General features: G+C 43.9%; 2 protein-coding genes across 4 annotated transcripts in view; one reads left to right on the top strand and one right to left on the bottom strand.

Moving 5' to 3' along the window:
- LOC109907257 (tax1-binding protein 1 homolog A) overlaps nt 1-1524 on the top strand; it is a 39607-nt gene extending 38083 nt beyond the window's left edge. For 2 of the 3 annotated variants that reach the window (XM_031793127.1, XM_031793126.1), the window contains exon 17: nt 143-1088. In XM_031793127.1, the coding sequence (XP_031648987.1) occupies nt 143-353 (211 nt within the window). In that variant the 3' untranslated portion in view covers nt 354-1088. Of the gene's footprint in view, nt 1-142 lie in introns of all 3 variants that reach the window. The other variant, XM_031793125.1, reaches the window with a different exon arrangement.
- Nucleotides 1525-1581: 57 nt separating this feature from the next.
- The window catches only part of LOC109907256 (juxtaposed with another zinc finger protein 1), a 31510-nt gene continuing 13008 nt past the window's right edge, over nt 1582-20083 (bottom strand). Inside the window, exons 2-5 of the mRNA XM_020505129.2 lie at nt 11011-11083; nt 6727-6923; nt 5066-5235; nt 1582-4648 (exon numbers count right to left, since the gene is read on the bottom strand). Coding sequence (XP_020360718.1) covers nt 4472-4648; nt 5066-5235; nt 6727-6923; nt 11011-11083 — 617 coding nt within the window. The 3' untranslated portion in view covers nt 1582-4471. The remainder of the gene's footprint in view (nt 4649-5065; nt 5236-6726; nt 6924-11010; nt 11084-20083) is intronic.

Raw genomic sequence — 20083 nt, 5'->3', positions numbered from 1 at the left:
TCCACCTCTTCTCCCTCTCTCTGCTCCACCTCTTCTCCCTCTCTCCCCCTCTGCTCCCTCTCTCTGCTCCACCTCTTCTCTCTGCTCCCTCTCTTCTGATCCTTTTCTATTATTTTCTATGCCCCCCCCCCCCTCCACTCAGTAATGAAGTCCACAAGCGCTGTCCGTTGTGCGAGGTGATCTTCCCGCCCCACTTTGAGCAGCGTAGCTTTGAGCAGCACGTGGAGAGCCACTGGAAGGTGTGTCCCGTGTGCTCTGAGCAGTTCCCCCTCGACTGCCATCAGCAGCTCTTCCAGAAGCACGTGCTCACACACTTTGATGGCCATGTGCTAAACTTCGACAACATGGAGTAGCGGGGAGGTTGGGGTGTGTGTAAAAGGGAAGGTTGGATTAAATTAGAATAATTCTAGGAACATGTGCTCAAATTGGGGTTTGGGATGATTTCATTTCAACTCTAACTAGGAGGGGAGATTACAAATCATCACATCAACAATTGAAAAATAATCTGGGGGAAATTACTCTTTTTAATGTTCTGAATTTAAATGGAATTAACTTCAATCCTGGCCTCACTTAACCTTTCAGTTAAGTAAAGGTTAAATAAATAAATGCTACCTTTCAAAAACATCAAGGAGTGTGTAAGGGGGAGTTTGTCAGTTCCGGTATAGGGAAATCATTTAAAAAAATACTTTGCGTGAGAAGTTCGGATCACTTTGGTTTTGTCCCATGTTGATGTCATTTTTCTGCTTCGGGGTTGTAGTGTCATCACTGCATGTGTTTAGTATCCGTAGGATTCATCACTCCGTAGCCACACCTAGAAACAGGTGACATCCAGGGATGGGGAGTAGGTTGACGTTGCCTCTACATTGATCTAAGGTCAGTTTTGGGTTTTACCTAATGGTTAAGGTTGGGTAATCTGATCCTAGATCTGTGGTTAGGGGAAACTAATGTACAGCATGACAGACTCTTGTCAGCAAAAGACATCAGACATTTAAAAAAATAAAAACTGGAAATAGCACTACTGTTTAAATTTGACTGCACTAAAAAAGCTTCATTATTCTGAATGTATGTATATATATGAGAAGTAGGACTATTATGGAGAAATGTGGCTGAATTGCTCGTTACCTCAATGTTTTAGTAGTGACAGAATGATGGACCAATTGTTTTACTTCCTGGTCTCCGGATAGGCTAACATTCTCCTTCAGTAGGAGGGATGGTAACTGGAAATATGACTGCTATAGAAAAACTACTGTACACCTGGCTATGGTCTCTTTCAGTGTGTTAAGTCTATGACCTGAGACTCATCTTTTCCTCCTTTGTCGGGGTCAGTTTCTGTTGGCTGTGCGTGCATCTCCACATTGAGTCTCCTTTAGTTCATGACATCTGTCTGTCTGAGATTTGACTGTTCTTTCCACGTGACCACAGTGCTGTACTTTTGGCTTCAAAGTTGCAGCTTTGAGAGTGAGTGTAGGTTTGTATGTGTGCATTAAAAATATCTTTATGAATAAAGTACACCTGTCAAATGGATACAATTGTCATTTTGTCTTTGGGGGTCACAACACACCAATCAACCACAGACAGTTCTGGGCTCCAGAGTTTTTTTATGTCATGGCGTTTTACATTTATGAAGCAGCTTCTTGTATATAAAGACAGTTTGACATAGTACACAGGTCTCCCTACTCATAACCTCTGCACAAATAGGAAACATATGAAAATATAATTTAAAAGCACTTAAGACACACATTACAATACATTCACTGTACACAGTAATAGTCCCCCTCATACACACACGGCTAATGTAATCCTCCCATCCCCACTAATACTGTTAGTCGCCCTGTTAAAGTGTAACCATGGCGACCTGCGTCTCCGATCCCTTGCCAGAAAGCTGCTACGGAGCCAAGGCTTCCAAGTACGGAAAACCCGGCACAGAGTCCGGAACGCCACACAAAAACACTACCCCAACGATGCTACCTTCCTCTTTCACTGCCATTTTCTTTCTGTCTTGTATCCTGGGCCTGTGTTCAACGCATCTCAGAGTAGGAGTACTGTTCTAGGATCAGGTCCCCCCCTCCTACAATTTTAAAAGGAAAATCTGATCAGCATTCCTACTCTGAAATGCTTTGTGAATACGGGCCCTGACCTTAACGGCACTTTGCCACACCCGTGTGTGGTGGGGGTTCATCACACAACTGAATGACAGGTTAGAAATGTTTTGACAAAATGGCACCACTGACATTCCACCACTCCGCTGTACTCTGAAAGCATGATATCCAAACTGGATCACATGTCCACCACTCTCCTGCTCTACAGGAGCAATGGCCTTGGTATGGCACTCTATTGCGCACTACTTTTGACCAGGGCCCATAGGAATAGGGTGCAATTTGGGACTCTCACAGTGACCTGGCACTGACATTTGAGCCTCAGCCATAAATTGTAACACTATAGAGGACTAACAGAGAAAGAAGAATAACACTAGAAGCTCAGATACTGCAGAAAGACTCTCCTAAGAAGCAACTCACACTGACTACTGGAATGCTGTGGTCTACAACGCAAGGCAACCAAAGGTTGCAGGTGTAAATCTCTCGACACACATACTTTAAGACAAAAGCATGCACACACAGTCACACTTGAGAGGCAATGAGACAGTATTTCCTTGACACTTTTGCGAGTCTCTAAGATGAAACCTTATGACAGTCTCTCTCCCCCCTCAGGCACATGGTAATGTCAATGTTTGGCAGTAGAGAGCTGTTGGCAATGATCATGGAAAAGAAACCAGAAACAATACTTGGCAAATGGAATAGAATAGAGCATGGTCTGCTCACACTAGTCTGGAATAACCTTCTAGAATACAGTATGATGCCTCAACTGGTCTGCTCACACTAGTCTGGAATAACTTTCTAGAATACAGTATGATGCCTCAACTGGTCTGCTCACACTAGTCTGGAATAACCTTCTAGAATACAGGATGGACAATACATTCCGGAATCATTGGGGATCAGTCCTATAACAGTGAGAATGAAGCGATTCAATACTTTCTCTGTTTCTCTATATGGGCCAAATGATAACATGAAATCTGCATGTAACTTCAGCGCAAATCGTGCATTAAATAGCAATAGGAGAAACCATTTTTTTTTGTACACAGATCTGAAGTTAGAATTCAAGCCCTAGTCAGTTTGTTTTTTGCTGCTGGGAATATCTAGACCTGAGGTCACCTAGCTGTTTCAACTTTGAACTATGACACCACAGAACAGATTGTCTCAGGGGGTTGAGGAATGAAACACACTTATCGATAAAATATCTGGAAAATATATTGAAAAATAAAGTATAAAATAAAGCAACTATTTTGTATATGGTTATGAATACTTATATATTTGTATATACACACACATCTATTGTTTATATATCTATATATAGACTGTTAAACACAACTCCATCCATCCACTCCTTCCTCCTATTGCCCTCATCCTTCTCTCACATTACTCCCCTTTTTTTAATATATCTTTTTTTTTTTTTACAGTTAGCACCGTATGTCAATACAAAAAGTAAGGACAATTGTTGTGATAGCATGAGAATGTGCAAATGTACAACAACAAAACTAAGCCTATAGAGATAGCATGTCAAAACCATATAACATAATACAAGACAAAGTCTAAACAACTTAAAGCATGCACTAGATCCTTTAGTGTGTGGCAGGAAGGGATAGGGGTTTGGGTTGTCACCCCTAAGATTAGGCCAGAGGGGATAGGGGTTGTCACCCCTAAGATAGGGGTTTGGGTTGTCACCCCTAAGATTAGGCCAGAGGGGATAGGGGTTTGGGTTGTCACCCCTAAGATTGGGCCAGAGGGGATAGGGGTTTGGGTTGTCACCCCTAAGATTGGGCCAGACGGGATAGGGGTTGTCATCCCTAAGATTAGAGGCCAGAGGGGATAAGGGTTGCCACCCCTAAGATTAGGCCAGCGGGGATAGGGGTTGTCACCCCTAAGATTGGGCCAGAAGGGATAGGGGTTTGGGTTGTCACCCCTAAGATTAGGCCAGAGGGGATAGGGGTTTGCATTGTCACCCCTAAGACTGGGCCAGAAGGGATAGGGGTTTGGGTTGTCAACCCTATGTTGGGCCAGAAGGGATAGGGGTTTGGGTTGTCACCCCTATGTTGGGCCAGAAGGGATAGGGTTGTCAACCCTATGTTGGGCCAGAAGGGATAGGGGTTTGGGTTGTCACCCCTATGTTGGGCCAGAAGGGATAGGGGTTTGGGTTGTCACCCCTATGTTGGGCCAGAAGGGATAGGGGTTTGGGTTGTCACCGCTATGTTGGGCCAGAAGGGATAGGGGTTTGGGTTTGGGTGGTTGGGAGAGGTGAGGTGGATATTGACAATTGAAAAGGTTTGGGGTGGTTGGGTGGGTAGTGCTGGTGAGGAATAGGGTTTGGGGGGGTATACATGGTGGGGTGTGACCAGGGGTTGTCACGATGATCATCTCTAGCCCTGCATCTTGCGGATGATGTCGGCGGAGACGGGCGGGTGGAAGTTGATGGTGTGGTGTCTCAGGCCCTGGGACGTCTTGTAGCTCTTCCCACAGCGGCACTTGAAGGGCTTCCGCACACGGATCTGTGTCCGGTGGCCGTTCTTGGCATGGTATTTAATACCGTTCACATTCTGAATGACGGGGAGAAACATTATCAGGAGGGCAACAGGAGGACCCTGGGCTGGGCTAGCGGTTTAAGACTCTGCCTCCAGAATACCTGTGCAAGTGTGGGTTTAAATTCAAATGACTGCTGTTCCAACACACCCCCTCCTCCCATCCCATCCTTACTATCCCATCTAATAAATTAAAAAAGGAATAAAAATAATTTCCCTTTACATTTTCTCAGTGAGGATCCCGAAAATCAACATCCAGGAACAACATTGCAAATGTTGACATTGCTAGAGGAAGATCCTGTATTGAAGTGAAAACCTCCAGTACTCAGATCATAGGCTATACTGAACTGATATATAGATGACTAGAGTATAGCAGAAGAATAGAGCTAGGTACCACATACAGTGAAGTGAGCTGGGGCTGAGTGTGTACTGCACCTTGTATCTCTTCTTGCAGCCAGGCACAGGGCAGGCGAAGGGTTTCTCCTCCCCTCCATTCATACACATGGAGCTGAGGATAGACTCCGAGCTGATGGCACTCTCCGTGGTCCAGGACTCATCACTGTCTGACTCCTCATAGTCCACCTCCTCATCATCATACTCACTGCCTGGAGGGGGAACACACACAGAGAGTAAGGAGACGGAGAGAACATAACTATAGGGGAAACACAGACAGTTACATCTGTCTATCGTCTCAAGAAGAGGGGCATAGAGCAGAGAGGGGAATTTGATGGAACTAGCACAGGGGAGGGTTTGGTGTATGTGTGTGTGAGTCAGGGGAACCCAGGGGGAGGGGGTTGGCTCCCTGAAAGAGATCATTAAGTGGGAGGTATCCTCATTGCTTTGCCTGGAAAAAGTGCACAACTTTTTCCACTCTCACATTGACTATTACAACCCCATCCCACACTACCCCCACCATTACACAGGAAACACTTCACCTCAGCAGGAGGAAGTGGATGGCACCCTGGCACATGTTAAAAGGATTTCAACAAGGGTGTGTGTGGGTGCGTGGTTGTGTAAGCGCAGACCTAATGCTGCGATTGGAAACATTTGGGCAGGAATTGCACATCTGCTTTTGGGCTCTGACACACACACACACACACACACACGCAAAGACAGTGCGATTCCCAATAGGAAGTGCGACTCCCAATAGGGATGTTCCATTGACCCACAGTCTAGGACACTCCTAATAGGAATGTTCCATTGAGCCTCAATCTAGAACACTCCTAATAGGAATGTTCCATTGAGCCTCAGTCTAGAACACTCCTAACAGGAATATTCCATTGAGCCTCAGTCTAGAACACTCCTAATAGGAATGTTCCATTGAGCCTCAGTCTAGAACACTCCTAACAGGAATGTTCCATTGAGCCTCAGTCTAGAACACTCCTAACAGGAATGTTCCATTGAGCCTCAGTCTAGAACACTCCTAACAGGAATGTTCCATTGAGCCTCAGTCTAGAACACTCCTAACAGGAATGTTCCATTGAGCCTCAGTCTAGAACACTCCTAACAGGAATGTTCCATTGAGCCTCAGTCTAGAACACTCCTAATAGGAATGTTCCATTGAGCCTCAGTCTAGAACACTCCTAATAGGAATGTTCCATTGAGCCTCAGTCTAGAACACTCCTAATAGGAATGTTCCATTGAGCCTCAGTCTAGAACACTAGAGGCAAAGCCATTTAGAAGACACTTTTATCCAAAGAGACTTACAGTAGTGGGTGCATACATTTCCTGATGGGTGAACGCAGCGATAAACAAACAATCCTGGAGTTGCGATCACCATGTTTTACCCAGTGCGTCACACAGGACCACAAGGGGCCATACATCTTCAGTAGGGCCGAGACGATACCAGTGTTACAATATTTTTTCCATGGCAAAGATGAAAACCTGAAGCAGACCCAATTCTTTGGTCTTTTAAAAACTGTCTGTATGTAAAATATTGTGTGCCATTACTTGGAAAATAAATACATGTGACTCTGAATGATGTTTGTTTCCAACATTAGGGCGGTTAAAAAATGATTATTTTTAAAAGGTTACATCCAATTATCACAATACTGGTAACGTCCAGGCGCTAATCATAAGTGTCCACTTTCTCTTACCTGTGGGTGTGCTGCTACGGAAGGAGGAGGAGGGTGTGATGGGTGGAGTCACGGGAGGAGTCAGGTTGCCGTTGCTGTGGCGTGGAGGCGTGGCCACGCTGTTTCGAGACACACCCCCTGTGATTGACAGGGAAAGTTTGGGCGTGGCCCGCTTCTTCAAGGTCTCCTGCTCCCGACGCGCCGCATCCGTCATGAACCTGGACACACATTACATGTTACACACACACACCTACAAATAAAGATGACTTAATGATAATAAAGTCGTTTCTCCCTCCCTCTTCTCCCTCCCTCCCTCTAGTAGGAAGTCTACTACAGTGAGGGAAAAAAGTATTTGATCCACTGCAGATTTTGTACATTTGCCAACTGACAAAGAAATGATCCGTCTATAATTTTAATGGTAGGTTTATTTGAACAGTGAGAGACATAATAGCAACAACAAAAAATCCATAAAAATGCATGTCAAAAATTGATTTGCATTTTAATGAGGGAAATAAGTATTTGACCCCTCTGCAAAACATGACTTAGTACTTGGTGGCAAAACCCTTGTTAGCAATCACAGAGGTCAGACGTTTCTTGTAGTTGGCCACCAGGTTTGCACACATCTCAGGAGGGATTTTGTCTCACTCCTCTTTGCAGATCTTCTCCAAGTCATTAAGGTTGAGGCTGACGTTTGGCAAGTCGAACCTTCAGCTCCCTCCACAGATTTTCTATGGGATTAATGTCTGGAGACTGGCTAGGCCACTCCAGGACCTTAATGTGCTTCTCCTTGAGCCACTCCTTTGTTGCCTTGGCCGTGTGTTTTGGGTCATTGTCATGCTGGAATACCCATCCACGACCCATTTTCAATGCCCTGGCTGAGGGAAGGAGATTCTCACCCAAGATTTGACGGTACATGGCCCTGTCCATCGTCCCTTTGATGCGGTGAAGTTGTCCTGTCCCCTTAGCAGAAAAACACCACCAAAGCATAATGTTTCCACCTCCATGTTTGACGGTGGGGATGGTGTTCTTGGGGTCATAGGCAGCATTCCTCCTCCAATCACGGCGAGTTGAGTTGATGCCAAAGAGCTCCATTTTGGTCTCAACTGACTTTCACCCAGTTGTCCTCTGAATCATTCAGATGTTCATTGGCAAACTTCAGACGGGCATGTATATGTGTTTTCTTGAGAAGGGGGACTTTGCGGGCGCTGCAGGATTTCATTCCTTCACGGCGTAGTGTGTTACCAATTGTTTTCTTGGTGACTATGGTCCCAGCTGCCTTGAGATCATTGACAAGATCCTCCCGTGTAGTTCTGGGCTGATTCCTCACCGTTCTCATGATCATTGCAACTCCACGAGGTGAGATCTTGCATGGAGCCACAGGCCGAGGGAGATTGACAGTTCTTTTGTGTTTCTTCCATTTGCAAATAATTGCACCAACTGTTGTCATCTTCTCACCAAGCTGCTTGGTGATGGTCTTGTAGCCCATTCCAGCCTTGTGTAGGTCTACAATCTTGTCCCTGACATCCTTGGAGAGCTCTTTGGTTTTGGCCACGGTGGAGAGTTTGGAATCTGATTGATTGCTTAGAAGACAGGTGTCTTTTATACAGGTAACAAACTGTTATTAGGAGCACTCCCTTTAAGAGTGTGCTCCTAATCTCAGCTCGTTACCTGTATAAAAGTCAAATACTTATTTCCCTCATTAAAATGCAAATCAATTTCTAACATTTTTGACATGTGTTTTTCTGGATTTTTTTGTTGTTATTCTGTCTCTCACTGTTCAAATAAACCTTCCATTAAAATTATAGACTGATAATTTCTTTGTCAGTGGGCAAACGTACCAAATCCGCAGGGGATCAAATACTTTTCCCCCCTCACTGTATGTGCAGCTCTCCCTGCACGAACATAAATAACATGAGCATGTCTACTTCTGCTAAGCTTCCCAGTAAAGCAATTAAAGCAATCAAGCACCCCAGAAAAGTGCTAAAAATTGCCCAAGTTAACATATGTACAGTTATTCCTCCTTTAAAAGTTGTGTCATAGTGCGGCATCCATTGCGGGCTGCTGCAGCATTCTGTGGCACGTTATCTATTTGTCAGCCATTTCTTCCTGTTAATGCAAGTTATTGCTAGTTTGACCACCAGAGGGCATATTTGAGAAGCATTTGATAGTCTTCCATATTGCAGTTCAATTAAGAATTTGTTCTTAACTGATTCCACATGTGTTATTTCATAGTTGTGATGTCTTCACTATTTTGGTCTTCACTAGTCGGAAGTTTACATACACTTACGTTGGAGTCATTAAAACTCGTTTTTCAACCAGTCCACAAATATCTTGTTAACAAACTATAGTTTTGGCAAGTCAGTTAGGATATCTACTTTGTGCATGACAAGTAATTTTTCCAACAATTGTTTACAGACAGATTATTTCACTTATAATTCACTGTATCACAATTCCAGTGGGTCAGAAGTTTACATACACGAAGTTGACTCTGCCTTTAAACAGCTTGGAAAATTCCAGAAAATTATGTAATGGCTTTAAAAGCTTCTGATAGGCTAATTGACATCATTTGAGTCAATTGGAGGTGTACCTGTGGATGTATTTCAAGGCCTACCTTCAGTGCCTCTTTGCTTGACATCATGGGAAAATCAAAAGAAATCAGCCAAGACCTCAGAAAAAAATTGTAGACCTCCACAAGTCTGGTTCATCCTTGGGAGCAACTTCCAAACGCCTGAAGGTACCACGTTCATCTGTACAAACAATAGTATGCAAGTATAAACACCATGGAACCACACACCCGTCATACCACTCAGGAAGGAGACGCATTCTGTCTCCTAGAGATGAATGTACTTTGGTTCGAAAAGTGCAAATCAATCCCAGAACAGCAGCAAAGGACCTTGTGAAGATGCTGGAGGAAAGATGCTGGAGGGTACAAAAGTATCTATATCCACAGTAAAACAAGTGCTATATCGACATAACCTGGAAGGCGAAGAAGCCACTGCTCCAAAACCACCATAAAAAAGCCAGACTACGGTTTGCAACTGCACATGGGGACAAAGATCGTACTTTTTGGAGAAATGTCCTCTGGTCTGATGAAACAAAAATAGAACTGTTTGGCCCTAATGACCAATGTTATGTTTGGAGGAAAAATGGGGATGCTCGCAAGCCAAAGATCACCATCCCAACCGTGAAAAACGGGGGTGGTAGCATCATGTTGTGGGGGTGCTTTGCTGCCGGAGGGACTGGTGCACTTCACAAAATAGATGGCATCATGAGGGAGGAAAATTATGTGGATATATTGAAGCAACATCTCAAGACATCAGTCAGGAAGTTAAAGCTTGGTCGCAAATGGGTCTTCCAAATGGACAATGACCCCAAGCATACTTCCAAAGTTGTGGCAAAATGGCTTAAGGACAACAAAGTCAAGGTATTGGAGTAGCCATCACAAAGCCCTGACCTCAAACCTATAGACAATTTGTGGGCAGAACTGAAAAAGTGTGTGCGAGCAAGGAGGCCTACAAACCTGACTCAGTTACATCAGCTCTGTCAGGAGGAATGGGCCAAAATTCCCCAAACTTATTGTTGGAAGCTTGTGGAAGGCTACCCGAAACGTTTGACCCTAGTTGAACAATTTAAGGAAACGCTACCAAATACTAATTGAGTGTATGTAAACTTCTGACCCACTGTGAATGTGATGAAAGAAATAAAAGCTGAAATAAATAATTCTCTCTACTATTATTCTGACATTTCACATTCTTAGTATCACCACTTTATTTTAAGTGACCTAAGACAGGGCATTTTTACTAGGATTAAATGTCAGGAATTGTTAAAAACTGAGTTTAAGGTGTATGTAAACTTCAGATGTCAACTGTAATATTTGAAATTGGATATAATTGTCTTAATGTGGCTGGATCCCATGAAAAGTAGTTGCTGCCTTGGCAGAATAAGTTGTATGTTCTGCTTGACAGAAGCATGTTTCTCCAAACCATATTGGTGTTTAAAAGCCTGAAGGATGTGGTAAAAGTGAAGGTAGGAACTGTCCTGTATGCTAATCTTTGTGTCAATGCTCCATCAGTAGAGATGCCCTCTATAGAGTGAATGTGTGTGCGTGGCATTTACTTGTGTATCAGTGGAGGCTGCTGAGGGGAGGACGGCTCATAATAAATGGCTGGAACGGTGCGAATGTAATGGCATCAAACACATGGAAACTATGTGTTTGGTACCGTTCCACTAATTCAGCTCCAGCCATTACCACGAGCCTGTCCTCCCCAATAAGGTGCCACCAACCTCCTGTGGTATGTATGTTACCTGTTGATGTAGCTCAGGGCCAGGTAAGTGGGCTGTTGTTGCTCCTGTTTCTCCAGAACACGAGGATCTGTGTCTGAGAGAGAGAGAAAGAGGTGCGAGAGAGAGAGAGAGGTGCGAGAGAGAGAGAGGCAGAGAGAGAGAGAGAAAGCAGAGAGAGAAAGAGGCAGAGAGAGAGAGAGAGAGAGAGAAAGCAGAGAGAGAAAGAGGCAGAGAGAGAGAGAGAGAGAGAGAGAAAGCAGAGAGAGAAAGAGGCAGAGAGAGAGGGGCAAGAGAGGCAGAGAGAGAGAGAGAGGCAGAGAGAGAGAGGCAGAGAGAGAGAGGCAGAGAGAGAGAGAGGCAGAGAGAGAGAGAGGCAGAGAGAGAGAGGCAGAGAGAGAGAGAGGCAGAGAGAGAGAGGCAGAGAGAGAGAGAGGCAGAGAGAGAGAGGCAGAGAGAGAGAGAGAGAGAGAGGCAGAGAGAGAGAGAGGCAGAGAGAGAGAGAGGGGCAGAGAGAGAGAGAGGGGCAGAGAGAGAGGGGCAGAGAGAGAGAGGGGCAGAGAGAGAGAGGGGCAGAGAGAGAGAGAGAGGGGCAGAGAGAGAGAGGCAAGAGAGAGAGAGGCAAGAGAGAGAGAGGCAAGAGAGAGAGAGAGAAAGCAGAGAGAGAGAGGGGCAAGAGAGAGAGGCAGAGAGAGGGGCAAGAGAGAGAGAGGGGCAGAGAGAGAGAGGCGAGAGAGAGAGGCAAGAGAGAGAGAGAGGCAAGAGAGAGAGAGAGAAAGCAGAGAGAGAGAGGGGCAAGAGAGAGAGGGGCAAGAGAGAGAGGCAGAGAGAGAGGGGCAAGAGAGAGAGAGAGGCAGAGAGAGAGAGGCAGAGAGAGAGAGAGGCAGAGAGAGAGGGGCAGAGAGAGAGGGGCAGAGAGAGAGGGGCAGAGAGAGAGAGAGGCAGAGAGAGAGAGGCAGAGAGAGAGAGAGAGACGCAGAGAGAGAGAGAGGCAGAGAGAGAGAGAGGCAGAGAGAGAGAGGGGCAGAGAGAGAGAGAGGCAGAGAGAGAGAGGGGCAGAGAGAGGCAGAGAGAGAGAGGGGCAGAGAGAGAGAGAGGCAGAGAGAGAGAGAGGCAGAGAGAGAGAGGCAGAGAGAGAGAGAGGCAGAGAGAGAGAGAGGCAGAGAGAGAGAGAGGCAGAGAGAGAGAGAGGCAGAGAGAGAGAGAGGCAGAGAGAGAGAGAGGCAGAGAGAGAGAGAGGCAGAGAGAGAGAGAGGCAGAGAGAGAGAGAGGCAGAGAGAGAGAGAGGCAGAGAGAGAGAGGCAGAGAGAGAGAGAGGCAGAGAGAGAGAGAGGCAGAGAGAGAGAGAGGCAGAGAGAGAGAAAGGCAGAGAGAGAGAGAAAGGCAGAGAGAGAGAAAGAGAGGCAGAGAGAGAGAGAGAGAGAAAGGCAGAGAGAGAGAAAGAGAGGCAGAGAGAGAGAGAGAGAGAAAGGCAGAGAGAGAGAGAGGCAGAGAGAGAGAGGCAGAGAGAGAGAGGGTCAGAGAGAGTCAGAGAGAGAGAGAGGGGCCGAGAGATAGAAAGGGGTAGTTAGTGTAAAATAGATTCATTCAACTTAAAATGAGGACATACATACTGAAAGATTTCAAGAATCAGAATGTATCAGCATGGTACATGAGAAGCACAAGGGGAGACAACCTGGTAGCATACATCCAGTCCAGTACACCAGCTTTACTGAAAGTGCTTGTATATGAAGGGTTCGGGGTAAGTATGATTTATGAATGAAATCAGTATGCAGTAAGGTGAATTGGGTGTATGTCTGTCTCCCTCTCTCTGTGTGTTTGTGTGTGTGGAGGGCGGTTGGATATATACGGATAATAAATAGGCTGCATTAGTAAAGACATTCCCTGTCCTGTCAATTGTAGCAGGGGGTTGACTACATAGCCCCATAGTACAGAGAGGGTTATGTAACCAAGAACACTGTACATAGCCCCATGGTACAGAGAGGGTTATGTAACCAATAACACTGTACATAGCCCCATGGTACAGAGAGGGTTATGTAACCAATAACACTGTACATAGCACCATGGTACAGAGAGGGTTATGTAACCAAGAACACTGTACATAGCCCCATGGTACAGAGAGGGTTATGTAACCAAGAACACTGTACATAGCACCATGGTACAGAGAGGGTTATGTAACCAAGAACATTGTACATAGCCCCATGGTACAGAGAGGGTTATGTAACCAAGAACACTGTACATAGCCCCATGGTACAGAGGGGGTTATGTAACCAAGAACACTGTACATAGCCCCATGGTACAGAGAGGGTTATGTAACCAAGAACACTGTACATAGCCCCAAGGTACAGAGAGGGTTATGTAACCAAGAACACTGTACATAGCCCCATGGTACAGAGAGGGTTATGTAACCAAGAACACTGTACATAGCACCATGGTACAGAGAGGGTTATGTAACCAAGAACACTGTACATAGCCCCATGGTACAGAGAGGGTTATGTAACCAAGAACACTGTACATAGCACCATGGTACAGAGAGGGTTATGTAACCAAGAACACTGTACATAGCACCATGGTACAGAGAGGGTTATGTAACCAAGAACACTGTACATAGCCCCATGGTACAGAGAGGGTTATGTAACCAAGAACACTGTACATAGCCCCATGGTACAGAGAGGGTTATGTAACCAATAACACTGTACATAGCACCATGGTACAGAGAGGGTTCTGTAACCAATAACACTGTACATAGCACCATGGTACAGAGAGGGTTATGTAACCAAGAACACTGTACATAGCCCCATGGTACAGAGAGGGTTATGTAACCAATAACACTGTACATAGCACCATGGTACAGAGGGGGTTATGTAACCAATAACACTGTACATAGCACCATGGTACAGAGAGGGTTATGTAACCAAGAACACTGTACATAGCACCATGGTACAGAGAGGGTTATGTAACCAAGAACACTGTACATAGCACCATGGTACAGAGAGGGTTATGTAACCAAGAACACTGTACATAGCACCATGGTACAGAGGGGGTTATGTAACCAAGAACACTGTACATATGTAACCAAGAACACTGTACATAGCACCATGGTACAGAGAGGGTTATGTAACCAATAACACTGTACATAGCACCATGGTACAGAGAGGGTTATGTAACCAAGAACACTGTACATAGCCCCATAGTACAGAGAGGGTTATGTAACCAATAACACTGTACATAGCACCATGGTACAGAGAGGGCTATGTAACCAATAACACTGTACATAGCCCCATGGTACAGAGAGGGTTATGTAACCAATAACACTGTACATAGCACCATGGTACAGAGAGGGTTATGTAACCAAGAACACTGTACATAGCCCCATGGTACAGAGAGGGTTATGTAACCAAGAACACTGTACATAGCACCATGGTACAGAGAGGGTTATGTAACCAAGAACATTGTACATAGCCCCATGGTACAGAGAGGGTTATGTAACCAAGAACACTGTACATAGCCCCATGGTACAGAGAGGGTTATGTAACCAAGAACACTGTACATAGCCCCATGGTACAGAGAGGGTTATGTAACCAAGAACACTGTACATAGCCCCATGGTACAGAGAGGGTTATGTAACCAATAACACTGTACATAGCACCATGGTACAGAGAGGGTTATGTAACCAAGAACACTGTACATAGCACCATGGTACAGAGAGGGTTATGTAACCAAGAACACTGTACATAGCCCCATGGTACAGAGAGGGTTATGTAACCAATAACACTGTACATAGCACCATGGTACAGAGGGGGTTATGTAACCAATAACACTGTACATAGCACCATGGTACAGAGAGGGTTATGTAACCAAGAACACTGTACATAGCACCATGGTACAGAGAGGGTTATGTAACCAAGAACACTGTACATAGCACCATGGTACAGAGAGGGTTATGTAACCAAGAACACTGTACATAGCACCATGGTACAGAGGGGGTTATGTAACCAAGAACACTGTACATATGTAACCAAGAACACTGTACATAGCACCATGGTACAGAGAGGGTTATGTAACCAATAACACTGTACATAGCACCATGGTACAGAGAGGGTTATGTAACCAAGAACACTGTACATAGCCCCATAGTACAGAGAGGGTTATGTAACCAATAACACTGTACATAGCACCATGGTACAGAGAGGGCTATGTAACCAATAACACTGTACATAGCCCCATGGTACAGAGAGGGTTATGTAACCAATAACACTGTACATAGCACCATGGTACAGAGAGGGTTATGTAACCAAGAACACTGTACATAGCCCCATGGTACAGAGAGGGTTATGTAACCAAGAACACTGTACATAGCCCCATGGTACAGAGGGGGTTATGTAACCAAGAACACTGTACATAGCCCCATGGTACAGAGAGGGTTATGTAACCAAGAACACTGTACATAGCCCCAAGGTACAGAGAGGGTTATGTAACCAAGAACACTGTACATAGCCCCATGGTACAGAGAGGGTTATGTAACCAAGAACACTGTACATAGCACCATGGTACAGAGAGGGTTATGTAACCAAGAACACTGTACATAGCCCCATGGTACAGAGAGGGTTATGTAACCAAGAACACTGTACATAGCACCATGGTACAGAGAGGGTTATGTAACCAAGAACACTGTACATAGCCCCATGGTACAGAGGGGGTTATGTAACCAAGAACACTGTACATAGCACCGTGGTACAGAGAGGGTTATGTAACCAAGAACACTGTACATAGCACCATGGTACAGAGGGGGTTATGTAACCAAGAACACTGTACATAGCAACATGGTACAGAGGGGGTTATGTAACCAAGAACACTGTACATAGCACCATGGTACAGAGAGGGTTATGTAACCAAGAACACTGTACATAGCACCATGGTACAGAGAGGGTTATGTAACCAAGAACACTGTACATAGCACCATGGTACAGAGAGGGTTATGTACAGGAGATGGAAGGAGTTGGAGGTTATGATGGATATACTAGAAATTTCACAGTAACACACACACCTCAGTAACACTGCAGCAGGGAGCTTCCACTGCCTCGGGCCACCAGCCCAAACTTCAAAAACGGAGCGTGTGAGCATAAGAGTGTGCTGTGTGCATGTGTGTGAGAGAGTACAATGTGATGAATGTGTGCTAAGCCACAAGTCCACACTACCACCATGTGGTCAACAGGGTGAAAGCCCACTACACTGAGTGTAAATACAGTCAATAGCTGAATACATATGCAATGCAATGGATTGTTGTGAATGTGTACAGCTTAATTCATAAAGCCTACCTTACGTACCTACGCAACATAAGAACACAATTAGCTGAGCAAAATGGTGATCCTGCGTACTTGCGTCAAGTTTATAATTGATATTTTTGCTCCACAACTATGCAGTGCAGTGTACTTGACAGAGTTTACACGTATTTAATCTGATGTGCTCTTATCATGAGTCAACCACACTGTGCTTAAGTGTACATACTATTAAATATGTTTAAAGTTTAGAATATATTGTGTTTCTGAGTATCAGTTCAGCCTTGGTGTGAGCCTCAATACATGTGTGAGAGGAGACAATGTGTGTGTATGTATGTAATTATGGTTGTGTGTATAATGGTTCACAGATGACCAGAGCTAGATTATCTCTGTGCCATTTTTAACAGTCTCCCTCTCTCTCTGTCTGTGTGTGTGTGTGTGTGTGTGTGTGTGTGTATTTGGTCTTGGAAGTACTTTGGCTTCAGACATTCACACCTCATAATTAAGAAAGAATGAAGACTTCCCACAGTGCAGGAGCACACCAAGGAGACCGGCAAACACCCATACAACCTGACAAACAAACACACACAAAAAGCAGTCTCTCTCGCTCCCTCTCTCTTTCTGAATCTCTCACACACACGTCTGAGGTGGTCCACTGAGGTGGTCTTAAGCAGGTTTTTACTGCTGTGCTTTAATCATTCTACCTGCTGCTGAGATCCAGAACACTTAACCTACATACACTCTATGTAGAGGGGGGGAGGGAGAGAAAGAGAGACAGAAAGAAGGAGAGAAAGAGAGAGAGAGAGAGAGAGAAAGAAAGAGAAAGAGACACACCGAGACTGACGATATGTACTTGTCACAGTAGGAGGCCATTCCTTGTATTGCTAGAACAAAAGACGTACAGTACCAGTCAGAAGTTGACACATACAGGGATATATATTCATTCCAGAGTTTTTCAACATAATAGTGAATACATCAAAACCATGAAATAACACATATGGAATCATGTAGTAAGCAAGAAAATGTTTAACAAATTAAAATAAACAAATCAAAATATACTGAGATTCTTCAAAGCAGCCTCTAAGGATGCACGATATATGGTGAACATATAGGAATCGGCTGATATTAGCTAAAAATGCCAACATCGGCATCAGCACGATGTTATTTAACTAGGCAAACTGACTTGCCTAGTTAAATAAAGGGAGACACACGTAAATGCCAATAAAATATTATTAGTTTGTCCCCGTTACTAGTAAAACTTAATCAAAACGTTTTTCTTTCACGTACTTGCTGTGCTGTTTCGTTGTTCATTTCTTCAGTCGTTTCATTCTCAACCAGGATTTCTATGGAACGTCGTTTGGGTCTTTGCATATCAAAAAAGATACACATCAAATAACACTATTTGATGTGTCAAATAAGCTTGTTGACCAATCAGGATCTGAATATGACTGCACACCACATAATAATTTAACGCATTTATTTGAAAAAATGTACGTAGTTATTACACATTGATTACACTATCAATCGTATTTCATATGTCACAACGATTCATCGATACGTATGCTATGATGCTGGTAAATTTGTCTCACGCACCTACAGCACTGGTCATTAAAAAAGCTAGCTATCTCATGGATGCAAACAATGTTCTTCCCCAAAAACACAGAAAAACGACAAATGTGTTTCAGTAGCTATAGCTAGCTAACTATATAGCTAGGTATCATCATCTAAAATAACCCTAATTTATAAGATAGTTCTTATTTGATTAATGGTGGTCGGACCCATCTATGTGAAGCTAGCCACAATAAGGATTAGACACAATAGTGGAATTTGCGGTTAGCCTTCAAAATAAAGGTATGGCATAATTCTACTATTTGTATTAATTTGCATCACTGTCAATTACATACTTTTATTTTGAAGGCAACCTGCAAATTCCACTATTGTGCCTAATCATTATTGTGGCTAGCTTCACAACACATAACCTGGTCCGGTCGAGCCTCACTAGCCAGATGGCTGCTTATAACGTTAGCTTTGGGCAACAGGGTTAAGTAACTGGCTAGCTATTTATTTTCAAGAACTAAAGTTCAATTTCAATAGGCGAACAAGTGACAACCTAGCTAATACTTAGTCACAAAGATTCCTAAATCATTGCTAAGAATTATGAAAGTGACTGCAGTTTCTACTGGTCATTGTTTTCAGGCTGGTTGTATTGGTGCTAGCTAGGTACCAAGCTAAAGCTAGCTATCCCAGAAGTTGTGGTCTAACAAATTATGCTTTATTACTAACGCGGTATTGTAAACACATCGTTCGTGGGCGCGTTTGCAGACTTTTTTGTACAGCTTTGCATGTCAAAAAGGATACAGTAGCACTGTCAAAGACCCAAACAGCATTCCATAGTATGTATGTTGTGAAGCTAATAGCAGTGACACTATTACTGTGTAACTCCAGTAGGGTAACATCTGAAAAATAGCGTACTTGGTAGTGCGTACCGGTGCGAACATCACCCACGACTGAGAACGGTTGATTGTCAAGGGCAATGAATTCCATTGTCTTGGCTTTAATGGGTTTCGCTATTGAGTTGTCTCGTTGCAATTTTCTTACTCTTTCAAATGACTGTTCGATCCACACAGCAGACATTGTGGGCTAGATTAGGAATGCTGTGTTGCAAGTGAACCGCAAAATGTTACGTGGAGTCATTGCATCATGTACCTATGTTATATAGGTATGCATGGCAGCTTTGACATCAGTTTTTAACATCGGCGTTAACTTATTATGGCTGGGGGGCAGTATTGAGTAGCTTGGATAAATAAGGTGCTCAGAGTAAACTGCCTGCTACTCAGAAGTTAAGCTGCCTGCTTAAACTGCCTGCTACCCAGAAGTTAAGATATTCATATAATTAGTAGATTTGGATAGAAAGAAAACACTCTGAAGTTTCTACAACTGTTTGAATGATGTCTGTGAGTATAACAGAACTCATATGGCAAGCAAAAACCTGAGAAGAAATCCAATCAGGAAGTGGGAAATCTGAGGTTTGTAGGTTTTCAAGTCTTGGCCTATCCAATATACAGTGTAAAATTTGGTTTGATTGCACTTCCTAAGGCTTCCACTAGATGTCACCAGTCTTTAGAACCTTGTTTCAGGCTTCTACTGTGAAGGGGGAATAAGAGAATAGGAGAATAAGAGCTGTTTGAGTCAGGTGTCTGGCAGAATGCCATGAGCTCAGTCTCGCGCGCCCGTGAGTTAGCTGCGTTCCTTTTCCTTTCTAAAGACAAAGGAATTGTCCAGTTGGAATATTATTGAAGATTTATGATAAAAACATCCTAAAGATTGATTCTATACATCGTTTGACATATTTCTACGAACTGTAACGGAACTGGCGTCTGAACTAAGTGCCTGCCCCTTGTGAATTTGGATTTGTGAACTAAACGCACAAACAAAAAGGAAGTATTTGGACATAAATGATGGACTTTATCGAACAAAACAAACATTTATTGTGGAACTGGGATTCCTGGGAGTGCATTCTGATGAAGATTATCAAAGGTAAGTGAATATTTATAATGCTACTTCTGACTTCTGTTGACTCCACAACATGGCGGGAATCTATATGGCTTGTTTTTGTCTCTGAGCACTGTACTCAGATTATTGCATGGTGTGCTTTTTCCGTAAAGCTTTTTTAAAATCTGGCACAGCGGTTGCATTAAGGAGAAGTATATCTTTAATTCCATGTATAACACTTGTATTTTCATCAACATTTATGATGAGTATTTCTGTAAATTGATGTGGCTCTCTGCAAAATCACTGGATGTTTTGGAAGCAAAACA

This window comes from Oncorhynchus kisutch, linkage group LG17, assembly GCF_002021735.2.
Source record: "Oncorhynchus kisutch isolate 150728-3 linkage group LG17, Okis_V2, whole genome shotgun sequence".
Lineage (NCBI taxonomy): Eukaryota > Metazoa > Chordata > Actinopteri > Salmoniformes > Salmonidae > Oncorhynchus > Oncorhynchus kisutch.
The sequence above is the reverse complement of the archived record's forward strand: the minus strand, read 5'-3'. Positions and strand labels throughout refer to the sequence as shown.